Below are 12,538 nucleotides of genomic sequence, written 5' to 3'. Positions count from 1 at the left end.
TTAAAATTAACTGTCAGGTGTCTGAAATGGCACTTTGATAGGCAAAGGACTTACCTCATTGGCTAAAGCAAATGTTCCCCAGTGTATTCCTACCGACCTTTTTGCTTGAACATCTATATGAATCCTCACAGCCTCCTCTGGGTTCACATGATTATACTTCATAAACCATCTGAAACAGAGACAAGAGCATAGACTGGTAAATTAGGAACCTCAAACTGAATAGTAGCAGAAACGGCATATTTCTGTACTGAATATATACAGATATATTACATCCCCTTTGCCTATTAGAAATGCATGATCACTTTCATGAAGAGAGTAAGTGAAAAACAAAAGAAGAAACAGAGATGGAATCAATGCCTAGTGGATGTACAAACCTAAAACTGTCACTTACATGCTAGTTCTCAACTCAGAGTCTTAGAGATATATATCACATAAACAGGCCCTTCAAGTCCATCTCGTCTATGCCTACTCAACATCCTAACCTAATCGAGTCCTATTTGCCAGCATTTGGCCCATATCCCTCTAAACCCTTCCTCATCACATACTCAGCCTTTTAAATGTTGTAATTGTACCAGCTTCCACCACTTCCTCTGGCAGCTCATTCCATATGCACACCACCCTCTGCGTGTAAAAGTTGTCCCTTAGGTCTCTTTCCCCTCTCCTTTTAAACCTATGGGGAAAAGACCTTGTCCATTTATCCTATTCATGCCCTTCATGACTTTATGAATCTCTACAAGATCATCCTTCAGCGTCCGACACTCCAGGGAAAATAGTCTATTTTCACCCCAGTCTATTCAGTCTCTCCCTATAGAACAAACCTTCCAATCCTTGCAGATATTTTCTGAACCCTTTCAAGTCTCACAACATCCTTCCTATAGCAGGTAGACCAGTATTGCACGCAGTATTCCAAATGTGGCCTAATGATGTCCTGTACAGACACAACATGACCTCCCAACTCCTATATTCAATTCACTGACCAATAAAGCTAAGCATATCAAGTGCCTTGTTCACTATCCTATTTACCTGCGACTCCACTTTCAGTGAAATATGAACCTGCATTCCAAGGTCTCTCTGTTCAGCAATACTGCCCAAGACCTTACCGTTAGGTGTATAACCGCCGCCCTGATTTGCCTTTCCAAAATACATTACCTCACATTTACCTGAATTAAACTCCATCTACCACTCCTCAGCCCATTGGCCCTGATCAAGATCCCATAGTACCCAGAGGTAACTTTCTTTGCTGTCCACTACACCTCCAATTTTGGTGTCATCTACAAACCTACCAACCATACCTCCTATGTTCACATTGCAATCACTTGCCTCCTTGTCAAATTTAAATTGCCCAGAGACAGTGCATGATCTACAATTTGTGTTGTTGTCTACTCTGCTCCAGGCTTGCAAGCCAATCTCAATCTCTTCAATTCTGCTTCCAAGAACCTCAGTGACCTTTCATTCTTTTATGACACTGTGGGCAAAGCCAAGAATTGTTACCATTGTAGACCATTCAGAAAACACAGCCACCCACATTGCTGAGAGTCTGGAGTCACACAAGTCAGATTGGATAAGTATGGGTATATTTCCTTCCATAAAGGAACATAAACCAGATTGGTTATAACAATCAATGATAGCTGTTATGATCATCATTAGTGGGTTTGGCTCTATATTACCTAATTATTAATTTAAAATGTCATCAGCTGTCTTGGTAGGATTTGAATCTTTGCCCTCAGGGCATTACTTTGAACCTTTGAATTATTAACTCAAAGACATTATCACTACACCACTCTCACTCCAATGTAAAATGCATAGATCAGTCCACACTTGTTCAGCCCAACTTTCTACTCCAATATATTTGAAGAACTCTGAAATACTTTGATGAGCTTTTCCTGTAAATTCCTCCACCAAAAGACCACGCTTGACAAAGAGATCCAACAGTAGAGGAATTATTTCTCTCAAAGGCTCATGTACCAGTGGAATTCACTACCCTAGAGTGTAGTTGCAGCTGGGATACTGAATAAATTTAAGGAGTAGACAGATTTTTAATTCGCAAGTTAAAGGATTATGGGGAATGTGCAGTAAAAAGTGGAGCTGAGGCTGAGATGAGATCAGCCATGATTTTATTAAATGGCAGAGCATGCTGAAGAGGCTGATTGCTCCTAGTTCTCATGCTCTTAGCTGCATTAGCTCAGCCTTCTACAAATTACAGGATTGAGTGTTTGACAACAAAGCAAGTCAACAGAAGTCTTAATTTACAGAGCAACTGTCATCACCACATTGCTGTACTTCAGTGAAACCTGGATTGTATATCCAAGACACAATCTACTATTCAAAAACATTCTATTAGCAATGCATCTGCCACATCCTCTGGACTCAACAAGCAACATACTCTAATGTGCTTTTTGAAGCCAGATCCATAAGGACTCTGGCAAAACTGAAAAAAAAAACAAGTCCGGTGGACTGGACATTATGTCGGGATGATGGAAAAGCATCTACCCTGATAGGTCCTGTTTCTCAATTTTCAAATGGTCAATGTTCCAGAGGAGAACTAAGAAAATGCTCAAAGACTTGTTTACTTGACCATGTGGGGTAGGTACTGTTATGATGAAAGAATAGCAATATACTTCTAACTAACTTGGAACTGGGAAGTAATACACGTTTGGTGCCCTTTTCCTTCTGGGTGTTAGAGATTGCTGGTTTGAAAGATGCTCTTGACGAAACATTGGCAATCTAAGGCAATTACAGGAAGTGAATGTTTATCATTACAGGAAAAGTCAAGAAAAGATAATTAGACTTTCTCTTTGAAGATGATCACTGCCTGATATTATATAGTATGAATGTTCCTTGCCACTTAGCCAAGAACCACTTCAGTATCTGAAGATTTGAGAGTGGAACTGGACACTGCTAACTGGTCTTCAATGAAGCAACTAAAAGATGTTTGGGCATAGTGAAACTCATACATTACTGCCCTAGAGCAGAGATGCCTGGATTCCAACAATTAAAGGGATCTTCTTTTCTGCACTAGGTATGACTTAACCAATGAAGGATTTTTTGTTATTTCCCATTTATGTAAATTTTACAACAATTGCTTTAGGGCACAATTTCTCAAATGCTGACTTGATGACTACAGCAGTCACTCTCATCTTACCTCTGGAATTCAGTCTTTTTTCTCTGCTGAGTGACCAGAATGAAACCCTAGCTCTTGCAATGAACAGTCCGAGGTATAGAACTGCAACTGGTACTTTGCAATATAGAAATCCACTTGGTCTCCTGAGCACAACTTGGAGAAATTTGATATTGTATTTGAAAATATGAGTAATATTTTTGGCACTGATGGATATATTTATTGATCAAAATCTAACATACGCCATTGATGATTTATATACATAGTTGAGAGATTTATTTGGGGGCGGGGGGGGGGGGGGCGGGTGTAGGCCTTCAATTACACAGTAAGTTTAGTTGAGAACAAAGAACATAGATCATTACAGCGCAGTACAGGCCCTTCAGCCCTCGATGTTGCACCGCCTTGTCATACTAATCTGAAGCCCATCCCACCTACACTATTCCACGTATGTACATTTGCCTGTCCAATGACGACTTAAATGCACTTAAATTTGGCGATTCTACTACCGATGCAGTCAAAGCATTCCATACCCTTACTACTCTCTGAGTAAAGAAACTACCTCTGACATCTGTCTTATACCTATCTCCCCTCACTTTAAAGTTGTGTCCCCTCGTGTTTGCCGTCCCCATACTTGGAAAAAGGCTCTCCCTGTCCACCCTATCTAACCCTCTGATTATCTTGTATGTGTCTATTAAGTCACCTCTCAACCTTCTTCTCTCTAACGAGAACAGCCTCAAGGCCCTCAGCCTTTCCTCGTAAGACATTCCTTCCATACCAGGCAACATCCTAGTAAGTCTCCTCTGCACCCTTACCAAAGCTTCCACATCTTTCTTATAATGCGGTGAGCAGCACTGTACACAATACTCCAAGTGTGGCCGTACCAGAGCTTTGTACAGCTGCAGCATAACCTCCTGGTTCCGGAACTCAATCCTGCTATTAATAAAGGCCAAAACACTGTATGCCTTCTTAACAACCCTGTCAATCTGGGTGGCAACTTTCAGGGATCTGTGTACATGGACACAGAGATCTCTCTGCTCATCTGCACTCCCAAGAATCCTACCATTAGCCCAGTACTTTGCATTTCGATTACTCCGGCCAAAGTGTATCACCTCACAGTTGTCCACCTCCATTTGCCACCTCTCAGCCCAGCTCTGCATCCTATCTGTGTCTCTCTGCATAGTTTAGTTAAGATAGAAGCTGAGCCATAAATAGCATAATGCTCCAGATTTGATCCGAGGGTTGTGCTAACTCAGCAATGATAACACTACAAGTCCTACAATTAGCTTTAGGATGTTGGATTAATAAAGGATAATCCTATTTGTATAAACAACCTTTGGTAGAAATACACGTATTGGCCCTTCAGTGTCAAAATTACATTCAGCATAGATTCCTCCCAAGGTCAAATATCATGACAATACTGTTAAGGTCTGCTGGTGAAGGAATCCTAGTTAGTGGAAAAGGTTTTGGGTACATCTGGAGACATCTTTCAGAAAGGAAGAAAAAGGTTAAAACTTAAAAGAAAATGGTCAAGGAGGACATTTTTCCAAGGATACTAGCACCATCTGATTTTCTAACGGATTTAGGATACAGATGATAAACAGAGCTGCATTCATTACTGCATAAAAGATCAGGAGCACCAAATTTTGAAATGATAAAGAAAACAAATAATGAAAAATTATTTCCATTAGACAGAATCATACAGCATGAAGCAGGCTCTTTGGTCCAACTCGTCCATGCTGACCAAGTTTCCCAAACTAAAATAGTGCCACTTACCTGCAAAACCTTTCCTATTCACGTACCTGCCCAAATGTCTTTTAAATGTTATAAGTGTACCTGCATCTATCACTTCCTCTGACAGTTCAATCTACATAATACCACCCTCTATGAGACAAAATTGCCCCTTTTAATTATTTATCCTCTCACCTGAAAAATATGTCCCTAGTTTTAAACACTCCCATTCTAGGAAAAAGACCTTTGCTATTCACCTTATCTATGCCACCCATGATTTTGTCACCCCTCAACCTCCTATGCCCCAGTGAAAAAGTCCAGCTCTCCATATAACTCAAACCCTCCAGTCCCAGCAACATCCTTGTAAATCTCTGAACCCTCTCCAATTTAAAAATATCCTTCCTAAGCAGAGCAGAACTGTACACAGTACTCCAAAAGTGACCTCACTCATGTCCTATACAACCTCAATTCCTATACTCAATGATCTGAGCAATGAAGACAAGCATACTAAATGCCTTCCAAACTACCCTGTCTATCTGTGATGCAACTTTCAAAGTACCTGAACCCCTAGGTCTCTCTGTTCACCAACAATACCCAAGTCCCTACCATGAACTGTGTAAATCCTGCCTTTGTTCACTTTACCAAAATGCAATACTTCGCATTTATCCGTATTAAACTCTGTCACTCCTCAGCCCATTGGCCCAATTGATCAAGATCCTTTTGTAATCATAGATAGCCTCCTTCACTGTCAACTATACCTCCAATTTTGATGTCATCTGTAAACTTACTAACCATGCGTCCTAAATTTTTTTCTCAACCATTTATATAAATGACAAGCAATAGTGGAACCAGCATTGGTCACAGGCTTCCAGTCCAAAGTACAACCCTCCATCACCACCCTCTATCTCCTACTGTGAAACCAATTTGGAGTTCAATTGGCAAGCTCTCCTTGAATCCATGTGATCTAACTTTACTAACCAGTCTACCATACAGAACTTTGATAAAGACTTTACAATATTCCAAGTAGATAACGTCTATCATTCTGCTTTCATCTATCGTTTTGGATCATGTCCTTAAAAAACTCAAGCAAGTTTGTGTGACACAAGTTCCCATGCTGATTATCCTAAATCAGTCCTTGCCTCTCCAAATGCATGTAAACCCTATCTCTTAGAATCCCCTCCAACTTACCTACCACTTATGTCAGACTCACCAGTATATAGTTTCAGGCTTCTCCTTACAGACTTTAGGTACAACATTAGTCACCTTCTTAAGAATGCCCCTACATCCCCTATATTCTTGAAGAGATTCAGTTGACCCCAGATGTCTATACCTAAAATACACCACCTTCTTATTTTTGACGAGAGCCTCAAAATCTTAATTAGCCATTGTTCCCTACTCCTACAAGCTTTACCCTTCACTCTAACAGAAACATACTGCCTCTGAACTTCCCTTATCTCGCTTTTGAAAGCCTCACACTTGCCAGTCATCTCTTTAACGGAGAACAGTTTATTCCAATCAACTTTTAAAAGTTCCTGTCTCATACCATTAAAATTAGCGTTACCCCAATTAAGAATTCTAACTTTTATACAAGGCCTAACCTTATGCATAACTATTTTAAAACTAATAAAATTAAGATCATTGGTCCCAAAGTGCTCCCTCATGGCTTTGTTGGTGAATTTGTATTAAGGATTAACACGAAGGGAGAGGTTGAATTTGTTGTCATACTTTAAATGGTTCTTAGAACATGGAATACATTAGAATTCGGCACTTTTCACAACCTCTGAATGTCTCAAAGGGCTTTACAACTGCATTAAAAGTTTTGAAATGTAGCCACTTTCATAACACAAGGAACACAACTGCCAAAGAAATAAATATTGCCCTGAACACCAGAGAAACTGTGTGCTTTTCTTCAAAATAATGGTGTGGGGCCTTTTACATCCACCTGAGAAAGCAGACAGGATATTGGTTTTCTGAACTAAAAGACAGCACCTCTGATAGCGCAGTGCTGAGAGACTGCTGCACTATCAGCCCACAGTTTACGCTCAACTATAATGGAGTGAGATTGTATCCACAAACATCAGACTCAGAAAAAGCGAGTGCTACCAATACAGCCACACAGTTAATTAAACTGAGTCCCCTATTAAAAGTGCAGATAACAGAAAAGCGATCAAGGGGATTAGGAGCTTTAAGTTGAAACTGGAAATGTTGGCAGTCTGATGAGCCTCCTTTTGTGCTGACATTTCTACGATAAAGCACAGCATTGCAGAGAGGCCACTACTAATACATTTATTTGAAACTACCAGACCGTTTACAAGTTTTAATGGCTAGACTGTAGAACAAGAGAGATTAGAACATTGAACTTTATAAAGAAGAGGAATTAGCCAGTACAGTGCAAGTCATTTGGATTGGTCAGGATTCACAACTTGTTGATTAAGTATAAGATCTGACCAGTGATAACCTTTATAAGATCAATCTACTCCACTGAGAACCGAAAAAAACCAAAAGATATGCCTGCATGATTGCATACCATCATTGGAAATTCCGAATATTCGCATGAATGTAATCTGCAAGATACATGAAAACAAAAATATACCAAAGCATGTGAAGAGGAAAGTAAACCGCTGCAGCTGCAGCTGCTGCTGATATCATCGTTACAACCATCAAGGAGAAACTGGGAGGGTGCTGGGGCAGACTCCTAAGTGTACTATTTCAAAATCTTTCGAAAATAACATTTTCACTCTTTGCATGGAATCAAAGAAAATGAGATTGATTTCAAATCAGATTGATTGGGAGTAATAATTTTTTTTAAAAACCCAAATGTTCTCAGTTACAGTTTTTCACTCAGGCATGTGCACCAAAAAGACTAAGTATTATTATACATGGTCTGGCTAAATTGGGTTTTGGCCTATGGTGATAATTTCTGCTCATCACAGGATATGGAGTCACTGTCTTTCCCTTGAAAGGTTAGTAAAACAAAGATTACAAAATTAGCACTTCATATTGCCAAAGTTGTACATTCCCCTAACACCACTGGTTCCTATATAAATCGAGAGACTGCTACTTTCAGTAAGGTGACGTGTTCTGGCATCCAGAAGGGCATAGGAGAACTCACCAGAGGGTCAAACCACGGAAATAGCCTGAAGATCTAAAGAAGGGCTGGTCTAGAAATTAAGCGACACAACATATGATGCATATATGGCACATTGAAACTTAGATGATCTTTCTAAGTTTCAATGTGCCATATATGCATCATATGTAAAGTGGGGTGCCTGGGACCCCAAATCCAGCAGTCACTCCATGCCAAGTCCACGTTCACACTTGGACCCAATTCCAAAATTCATGGAAGTTTCTGCCCTTTAATAAACTGCTCACAGCTACTGTAGTGAAGAATAATCAAGTAATGCCACTGTTGCATTAGGAGTGGGAATTATTGTCGGGAAGTGGCAGATGGAGTTTAATTCAGTTAAATGTGAGGTGCTGCATTTTGGGAAAGCAAATCTTCGCAGGACTTATACACTTAATGGACGGCACGGTGGCAGAGTGGTTAGCACTGTTGCCTCACAGCGCCAGAGACCCGGGTTCAATTCCCGCCTCAGGCGACTGACTGTGTGGAGTTTACACATTCTCCCTGTGTCTGCGTGGGTTTCCTCCGGGTGCTCCGGTTTCCTCCCACAGTCCAAAAATGTGCAGGCCATGCTAAATTGTCCATAGTGTTAGGTGCAGGGGTAAATGTAGGGGAATGGGTTTGGGTGGGTTGGGCTTCGGCGGATCGGTGTGGACTTGTTGGGCCGAAGGGCATGTTTCCACACTGTAAGTAATCTAATCTAATCTAATTTAATTAATGGTAAGGTCCTAGGGAGTGTTGCTGAACAAAGAGACCTTGGAGTGCAGGTTCATAGCTCCTAGAAAGTGCAGTCGCAGGTAGATATGATAGTGAAGATGACGTTTGGTCAGAGTATTGAGTACAGGAGTTGGGAGGTCATGTTGTGGCTGTAAAGGACATTGGTTAGGCCACTGTTGGAATATTGCATGCAATTCTGGTCTCCTTCCTATCGGAAAGATGTTGTGAAACTTGAAAGGGTTCAGAAAAGATTTACAAGGATGTTGCCAGAATTGGAGAATTTGAGCTATAGGGAGAGGCTGAACAGGCTGGGGCTGTTTTCCCTGGTGATGGCGACCAGCGGTATCCATGCTAGGTCATTGATGTAAATGATTTGGATGTGAACACAGAAGGCATTGTTCCTAAGTTTGCAAATGACACAAAAATAGGTACTGTAGTGGACAGTGAAGACTATCTCAGAGTACAACCGAACCTGGACCAGATGGGCCACTGGGCCAAGGTTTGGCAGATGAAGCTTAACTTAGTTTAATTTTAAATTGGCAGGTACGATATTGGGGGCATCGCAAGCAAGTAGCTGCAAGGGGATCAGGGTCAGGTACTAAATATCCAAAGATTTGTGTCCTATTGAAAGGACAGGCAGATGGGCAGAGGGGATGGGGTTACTTTGTTAGGAAGAAATGAAATTAAATTGGCGGCAAGAAGTGATATCGGGTCAGAAGCATGGAATCGGTGAGTAAAGGGAAGCATCTGCAAAGGAGAAAAGATCCTGTTGGGAGTTATGGCTTCCGAGCAGTAGTCAAGAATGTGGAACAAAAAAAAAAATCAAGAGATAGTGCTTTTCTTACGTGCCTTTTCTATCTCAATAATCATGGGGGACTTCAATATGCATGGACTGGGAAAATAGTGGATCCAAGAAAAGGAATTTGTGGAATGCCTACAAGAATTTTTTTTAGAGAAGCTCGTGGTAGAGCCCACTAGGGAACTGGCAATTCTGAATTTAATGATGTATAATGAGGCAGACTTAAGCAGGAAGCTTATGGTGAAGGAACCCTTGGGTGCAGTGACCATCATATGAGAAATTCACCCTCTAGTTTGAGACAGAAGCTTGAAGAGGATATTATAGTATTACAATGGAGTAAAGATAACGGGAAGATGGTGGAGCCGCAATGGCTAGGGTTCCTGGGATTAATTTGGGAATCACAGCAGAAAATGAATCCCAGATGAAATATTCTAAGGGGAGGATGGTGCAACCACAGCAGACAAGGGAAGTCAGGGACAGCATAAAAGCAAAAGAAAAATCATACAACACAGTGAAGGCTAATGGGAAGCCAGAGAATTAGGAAACCTTTAAAAATCAGCAAAGGACAACTAAAAAATGAATGTTGCGGGGGGTGGGGGGAGATGAAATGGCTAGTGATTTATGGAGTTCCACAAGGGTCAGTGTTGGGACCAAAATTATTCATGTTAAACATGAGCAATCTGGACGAAGGAACTGCAGATGACACAGATAGATGGAGGAATAAGTGGACATGCTGGCAGTGTTGAAGAGGTAGGGAGGCTGCAGAAGGAAATGGACAGGAAAGGAGAGTGGGCAAAATGTGGCAGATGGAATACAATCTAGGAAAGTGTGAGGTTATGCACTTTGGTAGGAAGAATTTTATAAATGGGGACTTGAGAGTCCTGGTTCAGGATTCTCTTAAGGTTCACATGCAGGTTCAGTTGGCAGTTGGGAAAGCAAATGCAATGTTAGCATTCACTTCAACAGGGCTAGAATACAAGAGCAGGGATGAACTGCTGAAACTATAGAAGGCTCTGATCAGACTGCATTGGAATATTGTGAGCAGTTTTGGGCCCCATACCTCAGGAAGGATGTGCTGGCCTTAGAGGTGTGTTCAGAGTAAGTTTACAAGAATAATCCCAGAAATGAAGGGCTTGTCATAAGAGGAGCAGTTGAAGACGCTGGGTCCGTGTACAACAGAGTTTATAAGGATGAAGGGAGGATCTCATTGGAACTTATAGAATACTGAGAGGGCTGGATAAAGTGGAAAAGATTAGAGACCACAGGGCACACCTTTAGATCTCAGATGAGGAAGATCTATAGTTTTCAACTATAGGGTGGTGAATCTGTGGAACCCATTGCCACAGAAGACTGTGAAAGCCAAATCATTGAGTGCATTTAAGACAGAAATGGAAAGTTCTTGATTAGTAAGGGGATCAAATGTTCCAAAAAGAAGGCAGGAGAATGGAGTTGTAAAACATATCAACCATGATCGAATGGTGGAGCAGATTTGATGGGCTAAATAGCCTAATTCTCCCCTGCATTTTAATGGTGTCATGGTCTATTTTCTGCTGAACATGGATGATAGATTTTTGTTATTCATGTACAAGAACCCCCACTTCCCTCTGCAACTTTCTACAGTCTTCTGCAACCTCTGACTCTGCTTGGAGGTTTCTCTCCCACTTATCCCTGGAATGCCACAACCAGACACACTTGGCCCCTCACACTTGGTTGGAGAACTCTGGTCAGTTTCCTTTAAATTAGGCTCAATAAGAGGCAGCTTACAATGCAAACCTCCATAGCCACCTCAAAAAAAAAAGCCTAATGGCAGGATGGAGCTGGGAAGCTGACATGCCAACCAACTAGCCTATTATGGGCACTCACTCATTTCCAATCCAGGATCAAAATTCCAACCCAAAATATCAGCTGGAGATTGAACTGATGGAACATCACAGAAGTGCTCAATCCTGTTTTTAATCAAGTATCCACGCACGCAGGAGTTCTTTACACAGCAAGCTAAAATTGATTCTCCATCTTATCCACACCCAATTCCAAGGGCCATTTAAGAAAATTTTAGCTATGTTTAATGCCACCCAAAATCAGCAAACACAACTCAAACTGGAAGTCAAACTAGAGAATCTTCCTGATCTATGTGTCTCTATTTCACAGTAGCATTTCAATTATCGTTTAAATCATAGTTTGCTAAAAACATCTTATTTTAAGCAGTAGCAACACTCTTGGTTACCCACACACAAAAAATTATGAGGAATAGTACAATTTTCTGTACATCAAGTGATGCGTCAGTAAAACATAAAACAAATGCAGAGGCATTCAAGGCCATGACGCTCGGTATGTTTTCTTTTTGGTACATGTCTCTTCACACATCATTTCTTGGCTTTGCACTCTCATCTTTCCAAAGAATGAAAAGTATGAGATTCTACCTTGGCAATTTCAGCATTAAGTTAGGTTTATTTGATATCTTTTAACATTAGCATGGCGTTAACTGGCAAACTCTTAATGTTAGGGAGTAAAATCATCAATTTATCGTTGTGGTTCTGTTCGCCGAGCTGGGAATTTGTATTGCAGATATTTCGTCCCCTGTCTAGGTGACATCCTCAGTGCTTGGGAGCCTCCTGTGAAGCGCTTTTGTGTTGTTTCCTCCAGCATTTATAGTCGTTTGTCTCTGCCGCTTCCGGTTGTCAGTTCCAGCTGTCCACTGCAGTGGCCGGTATATTGGGTCCAGGTCGATGTGTTTGTTGATAGCATCAGTGGATGAGTGCCATGCCTCTAGGAATTCCCTGGCTGTTCAGTTTGGCTTGTCCTATAATAGTAGTGTTGTCCCAGTCGAACTCATGTTGCTTGTCATCTGCGTGTGTGGCTACTAAGGATAGCTGGTCGTGTCGTTTCATGGCTAGTTGGTGTTCATGGATACGGATCATTAGCTGTCTTCCTGTTTGTCCTATGTAGTGTTTTCTGCAGTCCTTGCATGGGCTTTTGTATACTATGTTGGTTTTGCTCATGCTGGGTATCGGGTCCTTTGTCCTGGTGAGTTGTTGTCTGAGAGTGGCTGTTT

The 12,538-nt window shown here is 41.2% G+C and overlaps 1 protein-coding gene across 7 annotated transcripts in view; it reads right to left on the bottom strand.

Annotated features, from left to right (window-relative positions):
• Positions 1 to 12,538, bottom strand: part of napepld (N-acyl phosphatidylethanolamine phospholipase D) — a 56,966-nt gene that overhangs the window by 29,521 nt on the left and 14,907 nt on the right. For all 7 annotated transcript variants that reach the window (XM_043713843.2, XM_043713840.2, XM_043713842.2 and 4 more), the window contains exon 4: positions 55 to 169. In XM_043713843.2, coding sequence (XP_043569778.1) covers positions 55 to 169 — 115 coding nt within the window. The remainder of the gene's footprint in view (positions 1 to 54; positions 170 to 12,538) is intronic.

The sequence above is a fragment of the Chiloscyllium plagiosum genome, unplaced genomic scaffold (genome assembly GCF_037043375.1).
Source record: "Chiloscyllium plagiosum isolate Xiang-an unplaced genomic scaffold, Cpla_swu_hap1 HiC_scaffold_23, whole genome shotgun sequence".
Classification (NCBI taxonomy): domain Eukaryota; kingdom Metazoa; phylum Chordata; class Chondrichthyes; order Orectolobiformes; family Hemiscylliidae; genus Chiloscyllium; species Chiloscyllium plagiosum.
This window is presented reverse-complemented; position numbering and strand designations above follow the sequence as displayed.